This window comes from Propithecus coquereli, unplaced genomic scaffold (assembly GCF_000956105.1).
Source record: "Propithecus coquereli isolate 6110/MARCELLA unplaced genomic scaffold, Pcoq_1.0 Scaffold536, whole genome shotgun sequence".
Taxonomy (NCBI): Eukaryota; Metazoa; Chordata; class Mammalia; order Primates; family Indriidae; genus Propithecus; species Propithecus coquereli.
In genome coordinates this window covers 849563-868719 of record NW_012151241.1, presented here as the reverse complement: position 1 = coordinate 868719, position 19157 = coordinate 849563, and the positions used below count along the sequence as shown (strand labels likewise).

General features: G+C 39.9%; 1 protein-coding gene across 1 annotated transcript in view; it reads left to right on the top strand.

The window, feature by feature from the left end:
* The first annotated feature begins 5825 nt into the window (after positions 1 to 5825).
* CPD (carboxypeptidase D) overlaps positions 5826 to 19157 on the top strand; it is a 70268-nt gene continuing 56936 nt past the window's right edge. The window contains exons 1-2 of the mRNA XM_012657315.1: positions 5826 to 6625; positions 12035 to 12282. Of these exons, the coding sequence (XP_012512769.1) occupies positions 5883 to 6625; positions 12035 to 12282 (991 nt within the window). The 5' untranslated portion in view covers positions 5826 to 5882. The remainder of the gene's footprint in view (positions 6626 to 12034; positions 12283 to 19157) is intronic.

Sequence of the window (19157 nt, the reverse complement as noted above, 5' to 3'; positions counted from 1 at the left end):
ACCTCACCTGCCCACTTAATTGTACCTATGCCCTTATCTTCTGCCTTTCCATTTGTGACTACAGACGAAGTGTCTGTGCTCCTACCTAAGACCAGTCCTCACTGGTATATTAGATCCCGTTCCTTTTCAACTAGTCATACTCAAAGGCATGGCTCTGGCAATTCTCCCTTCCCTCAAATTTCCATCATCAAATTTTCCCTCTTCACTAGATCATGTCCATCGATATATGAACCAACGTAATTTCTTCCATCTTAAAAAAACCCAAAACTCTCTCTTGGCTTTACATCACCTTCCAGCTTTGTTCCATTTTTCTACTCTTTATAGCAAGACTTTCAAAAGAATTATTTCACCAACTCCACTTCATCACCTTCTATTCTCTCTTGAGCCCACCCCATTTGGGTTTTCCCTGTACCATTCCACCAAAACGGCGCTTAAAAAGGTCATCAGTAACCTCTACATTGCTAAATCCTCAATTCAGTCCTCATTTTGCTTGCCCTCGCAGTAGCACTGAACACAGTTGATCACTCCCTCTTCCTTGAAGCACATTCTTCATGTGCTTCCGAGAGCTCACTCTCTTGATCTTTCTCCTACCTCACTGGCCACTCCTTCAGAGTTGACTTTGCCGATTCCTCCTCCTATTTCCCACCTCTATACATTGACGTGCCCCAAGGATCCACGATTCAGCCTTCAGAATCCTTCTTTCTCTGACTCTCCCTCCTCCTTTCTCACTCCTTTGGTGACCCAGTCTCATGGCTTAAATATCATTATGCCCTGGACTCTTAAACGGATATTTTCAGTCCAGACCTCTTCTTGAACTACAGATTTATATATCCAACTGCCTGCTTCACTACATGGGTGTCTAATAGACATCTCTAAAGCTGAGCTACTGATGTTTTGCAACAAACCCGCTCTTCCCAAAATCTTCCCTAGACAGTATATGGTACCTCCCTTGAATGTTCTCTCCTCAGTAAGCCCTTCCCTGAACACCCACCCTATTTAAATTGCAATCTACTGTCCCTATTCTCCTTCTCTGTTTTATTTTTCTCCACAGTACTTATCCCCACCTAAAACCTGATGTATTTCGAGTATTTGCTTACTGTCTGTCTGCTCCTATCAGGATGTAACCTCTCTTGAAAGAAGGAATTTTCTTCTGTTCACTGCTGGGAATGTTGCCTCCTGGCATGTAGTATATACATAATTAATATTTATTGAATAAATGAATAAAGTGTGTTGACAATTAAACTGAGAGCTCTTGGAGGTGCAAAGCCTTAGATCTGAAGGAAAGCTCTCTGTTAGTCAAATTTCTGATCTGTGAGGGAGACTACTGGGGCTTTTCTGCTTCTCTCCATCACCTTGCCTGTTCCACACACCTGAGGCAGGCTCCAGGGATATTGCTTCAGAAGCTGTTCCCAGTCCCTGCTAGACACATGTGCCTCTGGATTCCATACAGGTATCTCAAACCTAAAAGGTCCCAAGCCCAATACCTAATCTCTTTCCCCACACACCCCCAAGCTCCTCCCATTTGTTTCTTTTCTCTTGTCTTCCTCGTTTTGGTTAATGGCAAGGCCACCTACCTGGTCACTTTCACTAGTTCATGAAGTCATCTTTTACTTCTTCTTCCCTCTCACCCAAGCAGTTGCTAAATCTTGTCAATCCAACAACCTAAACATCTCTCAAATTTATCTTCTTTCTATCCTCACTAAATTTGCCAGAATCATTTGGATGACAACTACTCTTCGGCCTACCCACAAAGCCCCTGGAATTCTCTTGGTAAAACACAGATGTGCTCTACCCCATTCCTTCTCACAAATGCCTATGTCAGTTTTCCATTTGCTGGGAAAAAGCAAAACCTCCTCAGCATCATATTCAAGGTCTTTCATCATCTAGCACCATCTTGTCTTGGCAACTGTGGCTCCTGCTGCTCCTCCCAACATAGCTTATATTCCAGCCACCATTCACTACATGCCTCTCTCTGTGCCTCTGTCCTTGCTGGTCCCTCTGCCTGAGTGCTCCTTTCTCCATTTTTTTTTTTTCATTTTTTTTCTGTTTAAGAATTCTTATTTGTTAACAATGGTAAAATAATGGTAATTTCTGAATGCTTGTTATATGCCAAGTATTACATTAAATATTATGTATTATCTCATTTACTTCTCAGAAAAATGAAATAACTTGCTCAAGTTAAGATGGCTAGAAAATGGTTGAGCCAAGGTTTCTCATGATCTAATAGCTTTGGTGAAGTTTTCTCTGATTCGTCATCATAATTGCTTTTTCCTTTGTGTTGCAAAAGCAGGTTTTGTTTTCTTTTTTTTTTAGAGACAGGGCCTCACTCTGTTGTCCAAGCTGGAGTGCAGTGGCATGATCATAGTTCACTGTAACCTCAAACTCCTGGTCTCAAATGATCTTCCTGCCTTGGCCTCCCAAAGTGCTGGGATTACAGGCATGAGCCACCGCACCCGGTGTAGAAGCAGTTCTACTGCAGAGGTTAAACACAGGGCCGCTGAAGTCAGATTCCCTGGGTTTGAGTTCTGGATCTGTGATTTGACAGCTGTGTGACCTTGTGCTTTGCTCTCTTTATCTATGACATGGGAGTAATAATAGTACCTACCTCATAGAATTGTTGGGGGGGGGATTAAATTAGTCAACCAATGTAAAGAGTTTAGCACAGTGCCTATTACATACCTCTGGCCCACAGACACATCCTGTCCTTTGTTGTGTCTATGTTCTACGTCCCTCCATAGATTCAGGCCCCTAGGAGGAGAAAGATCTCCCCCACTCCTCTTCCAAAGCACCAGTACCCAATACAACAGACCTCTCACCAGATTGGGTGCTCCATAAACATTTGTCAAATTGAATTGGTAAATCCACAGGTGTTTGTGCTAGATAATAAGATGTTTACAAGTTGATGATCTATGCTGAACTATAGCTTTAATTATATATGAATCTTTTACAAGAAGTGGTTACCAGATCAGGCTGGCCATCCAAAAGCCATCCTGTTTATTAAAATCCAGGTCAAACACTTATCATTTCTTTGTGCTGGAAATATTTCGAATCTCTTCTAGCTAAATGTTTGAGGTGATGGATATCCTAAATATTCTGATTTGATCATATACATTGTATGCATACATCAAAATATCACATGTACCCCATAAATATGTACAATTATTATGTATCAGTTTTAAACAATTGATAGCTATCGATGTATTGATCAAGGGAAGGGGCCTTGAAATATCTGGCATTCTGCTTCCGTGACCAGCAAGCCTTTTTACCGTCAAGCCTTGCCCAAGTTCCCTCACTTGTGAGGCCAAGACTTTCCTTGTGGGGGAGGAAGGGGACACCTGTCACAAGGTTCAAGATTTCTCGGACACAGCTGGAGGTATTCAGCTGGAGGTAAACACAAAGCCAGCCCTCCTCCCTCCTTTTTCCCCTCCAGTGAGCAGTGACTGGGGTCTAGAGTTTTGGGTTTCACTTCGAACCACAGGCAGGTAGAAGGCTCTAGACTCGAAAGAGGCCTCAAACACACACCTTGGGAGGCCTGAGGATTCCTGGGAGGGCGCTGGCTCAAGTTACATGCCATTATTTCACTGCCCTCATGCTTGTTTATTTATGTTTCAGCCTGCCTCACTAGGTGAGGCTGCAGGAGCTAGGGGTCAGGAAGAGGTTTCAAAGAAGAGTGAACATGGCCGAAAAGGAAATATTTGATTAGAGGTTAACATGTCCCCTGGGGCTTCTTTGATTTGGATTATTGTATAAGTGCATGGTGTAATAATTGAGCACTCCCGGAGGTAGAGGGAGTGGGGGGCATGTAGGGGTTCTTTGTACAGAATTGTGGCTTTGTTTTTGATAAGTTGCAGCTGCTGTGCATAATGCAGACTAGACCAAATGTGGCATAGAGGAGAAGTGTTCACAGGACCAGAGTGACCATGCTTTCTCCCATGGCAGAATACTAAACTCATCATCCTCACCTAATCCTGTGCTTTTGTTCTACACCTCAACTAACACCTGCAAATTGCTTAGGCTGTAACTTGGAGTCAGCCTACATTCCTTTTCTCTGTCTCCAGATCCTGTCCACTTGCCCTCCCAAAGGTCTTTGGAATCCATTTCCTTCTTTTCACCTCCACTGGCAATGCTCTCGTTCAGGGACTCATCATGTCTTCTTAGAGTATATCTTCCCTACAGGTCTCTCAGCCTCAAGTCTTAGGCCTCCCATTCCATTCCCCAAGTTACTGTCCGAGAGAGTTTTCTAAACTAGCTTAAAATCCACCCTTCCCGATCAAGTGTGCCCCCCCATAGCTTGGCTTGTGAAGTTCCCTGGGTTCTGGCCCCACTTCTCTGGTTTGTGTTCTGTCACCTCCACACCTGTGAGCCCCTTCACGTCAGTAATCCAGACCATGCAGGCAATTCCCAGAATATGCAGGATTTGCTCTCAAACCTCACAGCCTTCTGTGCCTGCTCCTCCTTTTGCCCAGAATCCCTCCCTTCCCCCATGGCTTCTCTTTCTCCCTTCCTCGTCCTCAGATTGAATGAAGTTTTTCTCACCCATACTCCCATACCTCTATTGTAGCATTTATCACAAACTGCATCGAATCTCTTAACTGGGCAGAAGAATGAATTGCTTCTCGGCACCTAGCTTTGGCATACAATAGTTGCCCAATAAATATTTGCTAAATGAATGAACAAAGTCTACTATCATATTAGGGTTCAATCATAGTTCAGGGAAGGGGCCTTGAAATACCTGGCTCTGAAAGAAGGAAATTCAACAGTTATTGCAATTATGTTTTAGATGGGTAGAATTTCATACTCGATAAAAATATTGTGAAGTTTTGTGTTTCTTCAAGCTAAAGTGACTGACTAAAGCCTACTTGAAAGGCCAGGTTAAAAGACCTCTTCTCTAGGCTTGATGAAACACTGTAATTGCCAGCTTTGGCTGAACCCTGAGGAGTTTAGCAATTATACTCGCCAAGGATGTGTTTCTAGAAATGTCAAACCTGCTGCTTTAAAAAAATGTCACTCCAAGGCCACAGTTAAATCTACAACTCGCTCAGAAGCGGTTTGAGGAGTGGACGGTTGAACTATGAAATGAAATCTGCCTAACGAGGGTGAGACCAGCACACACAGGGGACAACGTGGGCTGACGCTAAAGAAATAGATAACATTAACACAAAAGGGGCCTATTACGTAGCACATTTCCGCTAAACATAAAGGAGACACCTCCTCTCCACACAGCAACTCCAAGATGGAATGGGCTGCCTTGTGAGGTAGCGAGCCGCCTTCTACTCCCGCCGTCCCGTTCTCTCCAACCGCACGCGGGCAGCGGGCCCGAGCCCACGCAGGACGAATCCGGAGGAAAGGTGCACAGGAGACTGGGCTAGGTGTCCTCTGACTCTTCGAACGTAGACTCTTTCGAGCCTACTGATTTTTTCGTGTCCTTTGATTCTTTCGAACCTTTCGATTCTTGGTTCTAAGTGTTAAAGCGCAGCTGAGAAAAGCTGCAACAAAGATGGGAAGGGAGCTAGTAAGAGTACTCAGAGAAAAAGGGCAGCCAATTTAGGGGAGAAGCCATAAAGAAGAGAAGGAGCGAGTAAGAGGAGAAGGGGAGCAAAAGCAGAAGAGGAAACAGGGAGGCACAGAAGAGAGGGAGAGGAGCCTCTGAGAAGGGAGAGAGTGACCAAACTCGTCCCGGACAGAGAAGGCACGCCCAGGGGAATCGGCTGCTTTAAGAGAGGCCCCGCCCCCTGGCGTGACGCCGCAGCAGGCGTGTCCGCAATTGGCTGAGGCGGGAGGGCGGGATGGGGTTGCTAGGCGCGGAGGGGATCCGGCAGGCCCCCGCCGCCCGGAGCGCGGAGCCGCGGGAGCGGAGCCGGGGTTAGCGGCGCTGCTGGAAGATGGCGAGCGGTTGGGACGCGCGGCCGCCCTGGCGTCTGGGGAGCCTCCCGCTGCTCCTCTGCCTCCTGCTGCTGAGGAGCCCGGCCCGAGCGGCTCACATCAAGAAGGCGGAGGCGACAACAACGACGAGCGCGGGCAGCGAGGCGGCCGAGGGCCGGTTCGACCGCTACTACCACGAAGAGGAGCTGGGCTCGGCGCTGAGGGAGGCGGCGGCCGCGGGGCCCCCCGGCCTGGCCCGGCTCTTCAGCATCGGCCGCTCGGTGGAGGGCCGGCCGCTGTGGGTGCTGCGTCTCACGGCCGGCCTGGGGTCGCTGCTCCCTGACGGCGACGCGGAGCTGGACGCTGCGGGGCCCGACTCCGCAGGGCCGCTCGTGCCCGGCCGGCCGCAGGTGAAGCTGGTGGGCAACATGCACGGCGACGAGACGGTGTCGCGCCAGGTGCTGATCTACCTGGCCCGCGAGCTGGCGGCCGGCTACCGTCGCGGGGACCCGCGGCTCGTCCGCCTGCTCAACACCACCGACGTGTACCTGCTGCCCAGCCTCAACCCCGACGGCTTCGAGCGCGCTCGCGAGGGCGACTGCGGCCTCGGCGACGGCGGCCCGCCCGGAGCCAGCGGCCGCGATAACAGCCGAGGCCGCGACCTCAACCGCAGCTTCCCGGACCAGTTCAGCACCGGCGAGCCCCCCGCCCTGGACGAGGTGCCGGAGGTGCGCGCCCTCATCGAGTGGATCCGCAGAAACAAGTGAGTGTTGCCCATCCACTCTCTCCATCCACGCGAGCATCCAAGGGCAGAGGCTGGTTCTGGCACCCAGTAGGCGCTCAAACAATGCTGGCCTAAGAGGTGGCGGTAGTGAGGGTGGAGGGAGACATCCTGTAACAGAGACAGGGCCCAGGCCGCGTAGCCTCCTGTCCGGCTAATTGTCAGAGAAGCGCTGCCTAGAGGCTATTTGTTCAAGGGATGGGGAGACTCCTTTCTGGCATTCTGGTCCCTGTTCTTACAGGACTATAGACTATGAGCAATGGAAGAGACCTTATGGATAACCTAGGTTAGTTAGCTCACTCATTTTATAGATAAGCTGTCAATATTGTTATAACTGCTGGCTCTGTGCTAAGCTCTTTCCGTGACCGCATTCTCACTTTATGTTGGCCATAACCTGATGACATAAACACCATTAACATCCCTGTTTTGCATTAGGGGAAATTGCGGGTCAGATTGGTTAACTAATTTACATAGTAAGCAGTATAGCCCGAACTCGGATTCGGGCATTCTGATTCTTAGTGCTCTTAACAGCCAGAAGGTAGACTGTAGCCCAGAAATGGTAAATGACATCTCCAAGGTCTTCTTCCTTTTGGTTATTTGACAGAAACTGGTTTTTCTGCAGTCTTTACCTCTGACTCAGCTAAGGGGAACATGAACTTGGCTGGGGAACTTGCACAGATCTGCGAGTTGCTTCATTTTAGACTCTGAAGGGTTTCTGGTGCCATTCGTGCACCTTGTTAATGGGCCTGGGCAGAATGGCTAGTTGTTACACTTAATACATATCTTGAATAACTTCAGCACTGTGTGAAACTGTGTGACATTTAAAAAATTAAAAAGTGTGAGCACGAGGACCTCAAGAAATTAGTATAAAACAAGAGATATTAGAAATATCTGTGAGGCGTGTTTATGAACCTAGTTAAACTTTACAGGAATTGTTCCCACTGCAAAATGTGCGTGGGCTGCAAGAATGTGGACTACCTCTGTGGAAGAGGTAGAACTTGAGCCGAATCTTGAGAGATGGGTAGGATTTTCAGCAAAGAAGAGGAGAGGAATAATGGAAGAGGGAACTTACTCCAGATGGCATAGTGTCTGAAGTGAGCATGCACCTCTTCCCTTTTTCAAGCATCAGCTTTGCCAGCATATCCCCATTTTCATAAGGCTTTTGAAGCAATAGTTAATCGTTACATTTGATTTAAAGAAGATCTGAGTCACAGGTAGGTAAAGTTAATAATGAACACAGAAGTTTCTCTGTGGGACTTGGAATCATTTATCCTACAAGATTTCAGTCACTGAACTCAGTCCTATAGCCTTAAAAAAAAAAAAGATTTCAGTCATATATGGCAGATCTAGAAAATTCATGGGCATTGAGACAGTTCCAGTCTTTTTATTGTCTACCTTCCACTTTACTCCCTTTATGAGATCCCTTGTAGATATTTAATTTCACTTAGACTTTCTGGGAAGACTTTTTTTCTTTTAAAGATGATCATGTCATGACCTCTGAACATCTGCATAAGAAATATGACTTTGACATACACTTACTGACAGATGCTGTGATGGCCAGGGCTTTTCTGAGGTGATCTATCAAATGCACTGTTTGCATTGTTTGCTCTGTCATGACCCTTGCAGAGATGTAAATTCTGTGGCTAGATTTTTCTCTTCAATATTAGTTCTGATCTGACCAAAAATGAAAATGAGCTTTCTCTTGGCATAAGTCACCTTGAGGCTATGGTCGTTTTGTTCTATGACTATGGACTTCCCCTACCATACCCAACCATTTTTCAAACATGTAACTCTAATCAAAAGGGAAAATAGGTGACTATATAGGGTGAAGAGTACATCCATCCATCCTGTCTTCAAAAATTAACTCAAAATGCATATTCTTTGTTATTAATCAGTAACAGAGGACACCGATGTGTGAATAAAATTAAAAACACAAGCACACACACAATTTGAGATTGATGTCTAAATATAGAGTCAGCTTTATGGATAGGACATTAAAAAAAAACCAGACATTAGTCTGTAGGGGAAAACTACCCTTTTCAGTGTGAGGTAAATCATTTGAGTAATTTCTTTTCTTTTTTTTTTTTTTTTTGAGACAGTGTTGCTCTGTCACCCTGGGTAGAGTGCAGTGGCATCATCATAGCTCACAGCAATCTCAAACTCCTGGGCTCAAGTGATCCTCTTGCCTTCTCAGCCTCCTGAGTAGCTGGGACTACAGGCACACACCACGACACCTGACTAATTTTTTTATTTTTAGTAGAGACAGGAATCTTGCTCTTGCCCAGGCTGGTCTTGAACTCCTGAGCTCAAGCAGTCCTCCCAACTTGGCCTCCCAGAGTGCTAGGATTATAGGCATGAGCCACTGCACCCATCCTGAGTAATTTCTAGATATCCTATTCACTCAGCTATGTTAGAAATAGATTTTTGTTGTTATTTTGAATATATAAAATTTTAAGGCTTAATTTCCTCCATTTTAGGAAAGTAAAGTTTATTTGTTTCACTTTACACTTCATCCAATGGGTGTTGAGACAAGGGGGACAATGTAAAAAATGTTAACTCCATCATTAAAATAAACCTTTTATAATTTACTTGACCCCCCGTATTTTTAGCACACTATATTTATTTAAGTAAATATACTTGCTTAGAGAGATTAGCATATAAATGATTTTTTGATATATCTTTGAAAAGCATTATCATAGTGTTCCAGGGTGGGTGCAGATTATTTGGGGGGAGATATATATAATCTACAATTTCCTGAATCTTTGAAATATAGTTTGTTAGACATCAAGTTCTCCTAATTTTTTCAAGTTATCCACAAGGTTATCTGGAGAGCATAATAGAGTTAATTTAGAGATTAACTTTTTTATATTTATAGACTCTTGTTTATAATATTTACAGTATACTTACCAGCTGCTTTAAATCTTATGCAAAAATCATGATATGTGATACTGAAGTCAAGTATGAGAAACACTTGAGAAAATTGATCTGAATGGAAACTATAAAATAACCTTTCAAATAAGATTGGAGTTGATATGTAAAGTTGGTTTGATGGAAGACTAAAAGAAGTAATCTTAAAACCATTGTAATAGATGTCACTTTCTCTTGAAATCCTCATTGTAGAGTGGTACTGGTATTTTAAAAACTGTGTAATTAGAGTAAGGAAAATCTGATTGAATTTTATCACTCAAATAGAATGCAAATATTTTGTTATCCTGAAAGTATTTGGTTAGGCCGTTTTAACAATATTTTCAAGAAGTGTTGCAAGAAAAGCCAAACAAAATGAATACAGCATTTAGTAGAGAATCTTGGATTTCAAAGTTTTAATTAAAAATATATAATTAAAGTAGCATGCTTCACTTATTTAGAATATTCATTTATCCATTTTATTCTGCTAGAATATGAATGCTAGGAGGACATTTGTTTGTTGTGTTCACTGATGTGCCTACAAAAATGTTAGGCACATAGTCGACACTCAAGAAATATTTGTTGCTTATGGATTACCTGAGCTGAAATCAATGGGGGTAAAAAGTACTTAAATTATTTTAGAAATACAAACCAGAAAGTAAATTGCTAATATGTTAGCTATAGGGAAGAGGTGGGTAGGGTAGAGTTAGAAAGTTAGAATATGTGCTTAGTTTTTGTTTCTATATCATTCTATCACCAAGGGCTGACAGTAGAATTGGAGAGTAGAATGATAGTCTGTAACGCAGTGTCATTCCCTAAACAGGATGCTAAATATCTCCAAAGAAATGAGCATTTGTTGAGCAGGGGCTATAAAGCAGTCATTGTGCTAGAAGATGTTTCATGTTTGTTATTTAATTTTCACAACAACTCTGGGAAACAGGTAGCATTAATCCTCATTTTATAGATGAGAGAAAACTGGGGTTCAGTGAATTTAGAGACAGTAGCTTCTCCTGATCATATTACCAGTGAGTGACATATTTGGGAGACTGAATGTTCTTACCATATTTGCCTGGGCCCAAAGCCTATGCTATTGCCACTACACCAAATGGCATTCTCCTCTGGTGTCTGGAAGGGTGCTAATTATAATGATATTAGTTTTTAATTAGTCTCTTTTCATAGTCTATTCTAGTGTTTAATCACTGTCATTATTGGCTAAGTTCTACCTTCTGATGAACAAATTCCATATTACAAGTAATTTTCATTGTTTGCTCTCCCCTGGGATGGTACCGATCATGCTTAAGCTAACCTTTCAAATTAGACATATAATTAATATAATTTAATTTTCTTTCACACATACAGAGAGAAATGTTACACAATAATCCCTTTGAGAATTTTGGTAGGTCAGTTAAATTTCAACCACAGAAAGACAAAAGTAAGAAAATCCAATTTAGAGTACAAAGAGAAAAGTATTTAATTTCTACTCATAGTAATGGTTTGAAATGTTACATAAGGGAAAGATGCATAAACCTAATTTAAGCATGTTTTTTGCTTTTAGCTTTCACCATAAAAGGAGTTTTCAGTACTTCTCTATATATATAAATTTGACCAAATTGTAAATTGGTTCACTAAAAGTAGAAACATTAAAAAAAATTCGTTTATAGGAATATCCTTGTCTCCGTGTCAGTTTATTTTTTAATGGTCCAGTCAGAAACCTTGGGCCTAGAAAGAGAGCTGCTTCTACAGTAATGCAATGAAAGCCTAGTCTTTGATATGTTGTATTGTTTTTCTCTGAAAGCAGCTCACTGTATCAGGTTTTGGTTTTTTTGTTGTTGTTTATTTTTTGTTTTTCAGAATTTCCTCAACTGTGGCTTCTTTTTTGAAAATGTGAATTTAATATATTGTGAAACTGGAGTGAGTCAAAACACATCCTGTTTTAAATTAGACTCCGTATCTTAAAAATTCTCTTTGGATGATAAATGTAAAAAGCAGAAGTTATTAATCTAACTCATGTATTCAACAAATATGTGTATGTATACCAGCCATGTTTTCTATGAAGTTGGTGCATTATTAAATACAAGTACTAGGCTGAACTATATGAAATTGTCATTTCTGTAGGTCAAAAAATGATTGAATATTGGCAAAGTCATATAGTTCAACCTAATACATGAATTTGGAATTCCCTAAATAAGACATCTGAAACATTAATTTATATTGTGTTATCCAGTTACTTTTTCAATGATGGAAAATTCTTTACATTAGGTTAACTTAAATTATTAAAGCTGTTTGAAATTTTAAATTGATAATACTTTCTTTCCATTTCCTTTGTTGTTGTTTGTGGCAGTCTGCTTATAATAGCTGATAGAGTTGTCTTCTAGGTCTCCAAGAGAGATATCTGAGTTCATTTATGAAAGATGTTGTAGAATTTTAAAATGCATGGTTTTTCTGGGTCCTTTTTTAGTGATATGTAATTTGGTTGTGTTTTCAAAGGTTTGTACTTTCCGGAAATCTGCATGGTGGCTCAGTGGTAGCAAGCTATCCTTTTGATGATTCTCCAGAACATAAGGCCACTGGAATCTATAGCAAAACCTCAGATGATGAAGTCTTTAAATACTTGGCAAAAGCTTATGCTTCAAATCATCCCATAATGAAAACTGGTGAGCCTCATTGTCCGGGAGATGAAGACGAGACTTTCAAAGATGGAATCACAAATGGAGCACATTGGTATGATGTGGAAGGTATGCGAAGCACTGAATTTGCTATATTTTCTTCCTTGTTCATTTAGTTTTCTTAAGTATATTCTGAATGGAAAAGAAGAAACTTTGTAGAATTCTAATTTTTAAAAACCTTATTTCTTTTTCTTTTGAAATTTTCAAACCCACTGTAAAATTAAGACCACATGAACACTTACGTAGCCTTCCTTTAAATTCACCACTGTTACCTTACTCCAAATGTTCTGCCTTTTCCTCTCTCACTTTCTATTTCTCCCCCACCCTAGACACACAATCCATTGCCAAACCATCCAAAAGTAGGCTCATGACATTTTACCTGTAAGTTGTTCTGCATGTATTTACCAAGTATAAGGACAGTCTCCTGTACAACCATCTACTATTACCATAACTGAGAAAACAATAATTCAATACTATCATCCCACATGCTTTCCATAACTCAGATTTCCCCTATTATCCCAAAAATAGCCTTTGTAGACCCTTTTCCTTCAGATCTGGGATCCAGTCAAGGTTCAAGCCAGAGGTCAGGAACCTTTTCATGTTGGAAGGCCACATTAATTTAGCTGTAATCAAATAAGCCACATTCAAGAAACTTCAATTAGATATACTTAAAAATGTACATTATTTTGTAAAAATCTAGCTACTATGTACTTAACAGTTTCAAAAAATGGAAACAATTTGTTAATTTTAATGTTAACCTTTTAATGACTTTATTGTGTCTGCTTTTTGTTGGAAAACATTGGATTATTTGGTTGCAGCATAGAGGTCCACAGTTTCAGTTGATCCTCTGGATGGGTATCAGTTGTTTGTAATCTTAAGGGCATCTTGATTTGGGTTAGGTAGGAGAATGTGGATTCTCAGCAATAACTGGTTGAAAAGCAAGAAATCGTTTTTCGGCCATGTTGCCAAAGGCATGAGTAGTCTACTGCATTTTTCCGTATTTCAGTTGGATCTTTCGTAGCATCAAACAATGACTAAAATGTCATCTAGTGAGGGCTCAATCAATTCCACCTGTAGTTCTTTAGGTGCCTTGGTGATATCAACTAGGTGAGGCTGAAATGCTAATTTGAGTGTGATGTCATGATTCTCAAAGTCAGTGAACCTTTCATTGCATTCTCCAATTAATAGATCTATAACAGCTGCATATTCTTCAAATGATTCATATATATCATCCTGCTCATCAATGACCTTTGCTAACTGAGGAAAATGTTCACCTAAAATTTCCTTTTGAAGAATTGTTTTGAAAAAAAATAGCTTTTTCTGAAATGCTTAGATTTTTTGCTACAAATCATATATAGACTTAGTTTTACCTTGCTAAGAAATATTCAAGTCATTTTGATTTGACATGATATCACACAGAAATGCTGCATTCCTATAGAAATCTGCTTTCAATCATTCACTTTGCTGATTCTGTTCTTTATAAAATTTAACTATCTGTTCTTGCAGAGATAAAATTTTGGCTAACACCTGTTCCTGCAATAGCCAACACACATTAGAACACTTAAGAATGATACGGCAAATCCATACTGAATACCTCATTATTCAACTTTAGCATGTTACAAAATTGACTATGCCATGTTACATTTGCTTGAATATCATTAACGATACTTATAACTTGTTGCAAAGTGTCACTTAACATAGTAGCTTTAACACAGAGATTTTGCTGATGCAAGATACAATGAAAAGAAATGAGAGCATCTAGATCTGTTAATACTTTTATTTGTGCGATAAACCCTTCATGTTTTCCTGTCATGGAAGGTATACCGTCTGTACGTACACTCAGTAAATTTACCAAATTCAGACCAACTTCCCAACATTTATCTTGAAAGTTGTTGAAGATATCTATTTTCCATATTCTGTTCACAAGAGTGCCCAAAGTGAGTAACTCTTCGTAGCAAAGAAAAACTTCTGTTGTGACCCAAGTCCTGTGCCGAGTCTGTAGTATCAGTTGATTCATCCAAAGCGATTGAATAATATATTTTTTCCTTTTAAGTATTGAAATTTTTATGTTAAGTATGAGGTTGTTCTGTTAAGTTGAAGTCTAATTCATGCTGCTGATCCGTTATGGTTCTCCTTGAAAGAGGCAATTGTTCGTACTTTGAAATGTTATTGGGGTCTAAGCATCCTACAACTTTGACCGTGCATTCTTTCACAATTTCTATATCACTGAATGGCTTCCCTTTTTTCCTGAGTACATAAGCTACTTTACAAGTTGCTTCAGTGGCGTTATTTTCAGGTCTCATTGCTGCTTGAAAGAATTGTCTTTGCTTTTGCTTTTTATCTTTTAATTTCTGCAGTACAACCTTTCACTCCTCTCCCTCTAGTTTGAAATATTTGTAGTTCTTATGAGTGTTATAATGCTGATGAGCATTGCATTTCTTTAATGTTGATATTACAGTATCACAAAGCAAGCAGATCATCTTTTCTTTAGCAGAAACAGATGATGTTGCAATTCTCAATCCTCATCAAAAAATCTGTTTTCTTCCTTCAGTGTTCTCTTGATCTTCTTCGACATGACAGAATTAAAAAATACTGTTGGGCTGTGCAACTATTCACAAATTCCACTTCAAACAGAAACACAGTGCAGTGTTGTCAAAAGCTGATAACAGACTGATGTACTCAGTCCCCATAAACTTTCACCAGCCAGCCTCATGTGGTAGTGGCATCAGTCAGACGGGGGAAGTTAGAACTAAATCATGAGAGTAGCATCTGTCAATTTGGCCCTTATGGCTTCCTAATGGTCTAGTTGTGCCCATCAATCTGGGAGGATTATTTCATTGAAACTTATTTTATTCTTTGGTATTTTATATGTTTGTTTTAAAAATAAAATAAAAATATAAGAGACAATCAAAAATTTATTAATAGAAATAAAGGGATTTGTTCTGTAAAATTTGGATTCAGTCAAAAGCCCATGCTTAAGGACCTAGAAGGCCACAGGTTCCCCACCCCTGGTTCAAGCATCGTATTAATACTTCGACCTTGTGAAAAGTCCAGGCCAGTTGTTTTATAGAACATTCTGTAATCTGGATTTGTCACTTTCTTGATGATGAGATTCAGGTCAAATTTTCCAGCAAGACAATTATATAGATCACATCACATGTTATCAGGAGGCACATAATGTCAAGTTGCAAGTGGCCAAGTTGGACATCATGGTTAATATAATGACCACCAACAACCAGAGCTCTCCATTTTATATAAAGGCACATTTCCCTTCTGTATTTTAATCTGTGGGGTATCATGGATGCTATTTTTTTAGTGTGGTAAAAAATATATATAACGTAAAATTTGCAATTTTAGCCATTTTTAAGTATAGAATTCAGTGGCATTAATTACATTCACAATGTTGTACAACTATCACCACTATTTCCAAAACTTTTCTTCACCCCAAACAGAAACTCTGTAACTATTAAGTTATAATTCTCATTCCCTTTCTCCCTCCCTCACCACACTCCACCCCTTCAGCCACTTGTAACCTCTAATCTACTTTCTATCTCTGTGAATTTGCCTATTTTAGATATTTCATATAATTGTAGTCATACAATATTTGTCCTTTTGCATCTGGCTTATTTCACTTAGCATAATGTTCTCAAGGTTGTTCCATCAGAACTTCATTTCTTTTTATGGCTGAATACTATTCCTTGTGTGTATATAATACATGTTGTTTATCAATTCATCTGTTGATGACCACTGGATTGTTTCCACCTTGGCTACTGAATAATGCTGTAATGAACATTGGCATACAAGTATCTGGAGGGTCCTTGTTTTCAGTTCTTTTAGGTATACACCCAGGAGTGGTAATTCTATGTTTAGATTTTGAGGAACTGCCAGACTGTTTTCCATAGTGGCTGGACCATTTACATTCCCACCAGCAATATATAAGCGTTCTAATTTCTCATAGAATGCTATTTTTTAAAGAATTGTTAAAGTGGCTAGGCCCGATGGCTCATGCCTGCAATCTTAGCACTTTGGGAGGCCAAGGTAGGAGGATCACTTGAGGCCAGGATTTTTTTTTATAGATAAGAGACCAGCCTGGGCAACATAGCCAGACCCCATCTCTACAAAAAATTTAAAAAATCAGCCAGCCATGGTGGTACACACTTGTAGTCCCAGCTACTTGGGAGGCTTTGGCTGGAGGACCACCACTACACTCCAGCCTGGGTGACAGAGACCCTATCTCTTTTAAAAAAAAAAAAAAGAGTTGTTACAGTAAGCTTGAATTGTTTACCTTTTCTTTTTAAATGTTATGAAAACAGCTATTGGTCTTCTAAACTTTCAGTATACTTTGAATGATAGTTTTTTGTTTTTGTGCACAGACTTAGACTTGGACTTAGAAGGAATGTAAAAGGAAAAAGTTAACCCATGGAAATGTCATCAACATAAACTTTCTCTCTTCTTAGAATCTGCCCATGGTGAAATGCCTTCAGTCTTTCTTACCTTCTAAAAATCGTCTTAAGACATGTCTCTTAATGTGCCTTTATTTAAACCTTTGAGTTACTCTTTTATGTTTTATGCCAAATCATATGTACCCAAAATGGGTCCTAAGTTTGAGCACTTAATACCTTCTAGAATTTTCTCATACTCCTATAGTTTCTACCAATGTTTCTTATGTATAACAAACATATACAAAGAGATTTGAAATACTATTTAGAAGCCAAACTCTTCCCCCTATAATAGTGAGAGGTGATTTGAAAAACCTTAAACAATTTTTTTAATAGATAAGGGACATACTTTAATGTATTTAATCCTTACATTTCAATCTTCAGTAAATATATTTAATAAAAACCTAACTTGGTGAACTGGTGGTTTTGTAATCTAGTCAAGTTACTTCATTAATTCGAAATAATGTTACTTAAAATAATGGGTTAAAAAATAATTTACTTTTCCTTTTTAGAAAAAGTTGTAAAAGGTTAGAAAATAATTTCTAGTTGACAATTGATTGAGGAAGGTAAATCTGTATTAAACTACTTAAAAAATAAATATCCTGCCTTCACAGAAAGTAAATGTACTTTGGAATTAAGGCCAGAGATTATCTGGTTAAACCAGTTATCAGATTTTTCTGATTCTTCAAACATCTGAAGAAGCTAAATTTTGCTGCTGTCCTTGTTATTGTTTTTATGAGCGTCAACTTTTCTCCTGTTTTAGTTGAATCGTCAGATATGTCTTACGTTATTTCTACAATAACTAGCTTATTTTTCTTCCCACCTCAACAAATATTGAGCGGTTTCCCCTTGAAGAGGAGGCTGTGATAGTTTCAGGAGTTTCAACAGGGCAAATTTCATTTTGTTTATCTTATGCAGTGAGTAAGATGTTGTGAAACCTTGTGACTAGGCATATATGCAAACCCGGATGTCCTGGAGTAATTTTACTGATGCTTTACTGTGATGTATTTAGGAATTCCAGCTCAAAGCATTACAGACTTTTGGAGCTGAAAGTAAATATATTGATTTAGTCCCACCCTTATTCTTTATGGAAAATCAAGGCCCAAGGGAGGAAATAACTTGCGCAATATAATTTATTCATTTAGCAAATATTTACTGAGTACCTGCCCTGTTCTATACACTGTATTAGGTGATGGGGATACAGTGGGAGCAAAACTGAAACAATTTCTGCTCTCAAGGCTCAGACAGTGTGTTAGTGTGAAATGTGGAGTGATTTGGCCCCTATGGCGTTTGCTGTCACTGTCAGTGTTGACTCAGCATTTCTAATTACCTTTGTGGGTGAGCCTTGCTTCTCTCAACATGTCTCTCAAACCTACAGGATCCATTTAGGGAATGACTAGGCAAGCTCCCCTGCTAAAGCCTCTTTATTGTGAGAGCCTAAGCCGGACTTGTTCATGGAGCAGGGTGCCTTCCTTTTTTTTTTTTTTTTAATCACAATGTGCTTATTTGTATGCCATTGGCCTACCATTCTCTCTTCCCAGTTTTAAAGACAATATAAAAAACATACTAGTATGTTTATTCCAAAGTAAATTTAATGAAACCAAACTGTAGTTTTAGGTCAATTTTTAAGAATTGCCCTCTTTCAACTAACAAAATTTAAGAAAGGGCAAGTAACCCCTGACTACCTATATAATTGAAATTATTTGATCAAAAGCCATAGTTTTGTGTAACTTTTAGAAGTTTTCTTGGGCAGAACATTGTTATATTTTATTTTCCTGCAAATAGAAGCACAGTAGAAGGCAGTACATTATAGTGGCAAAGACTTCTTTAGAATCCCACTGCCTTGGGAGAATTCGAATCTTAACTGTGCCTTGACTAGCTGTGTGTGTGTGTGTGTGTGTGTGTGTGTGTGTGTGTGTGAGAGAGACAGACAGAGAGACAGAGACATATGTCTTGAATAAGTTAATGAATTTCTCTAAGTCTCAATTCCCACATATATGAAATGTATGAAATGGAGATAAATATTATCTGCCTCATAGGATTACGAGGCTCAAGTGAGAATGTATGTAAAGCGTTTGGCCTAGAATCTGGTACCATGGCTACTTATCTCCATCATGAGTTTAAACCTCATGAGGGTAAGGACTTTATTTATTCTGTTTTCTATTTCCAGCACATAGAACCATGTGTGGCATACATAAATCTTTTTTTGAATTTTTGAATAAATGAATTCTTTCCATCTGAAAAATGAGTACATAATTATTTAAAATCTTAGATGATCTTTAGACGAGATAGTCTTAACAAAAATTTATAAAAACTTTCTTCCTAGTTTTGCTCTTGTTCTGAGAAAAATAAGCTTGCCTTACTGGTTGTTCCTAGATCAGTATTTTTTGAACTATTTTTTTCAGTTGTGACCTATAATACGAAATATCTTGTAGTCATTTATGGAGTCAGACGCACTACCGTTGTGCCATGAGGTCCTGCCTTTTAGTCATTTATGTACATTTC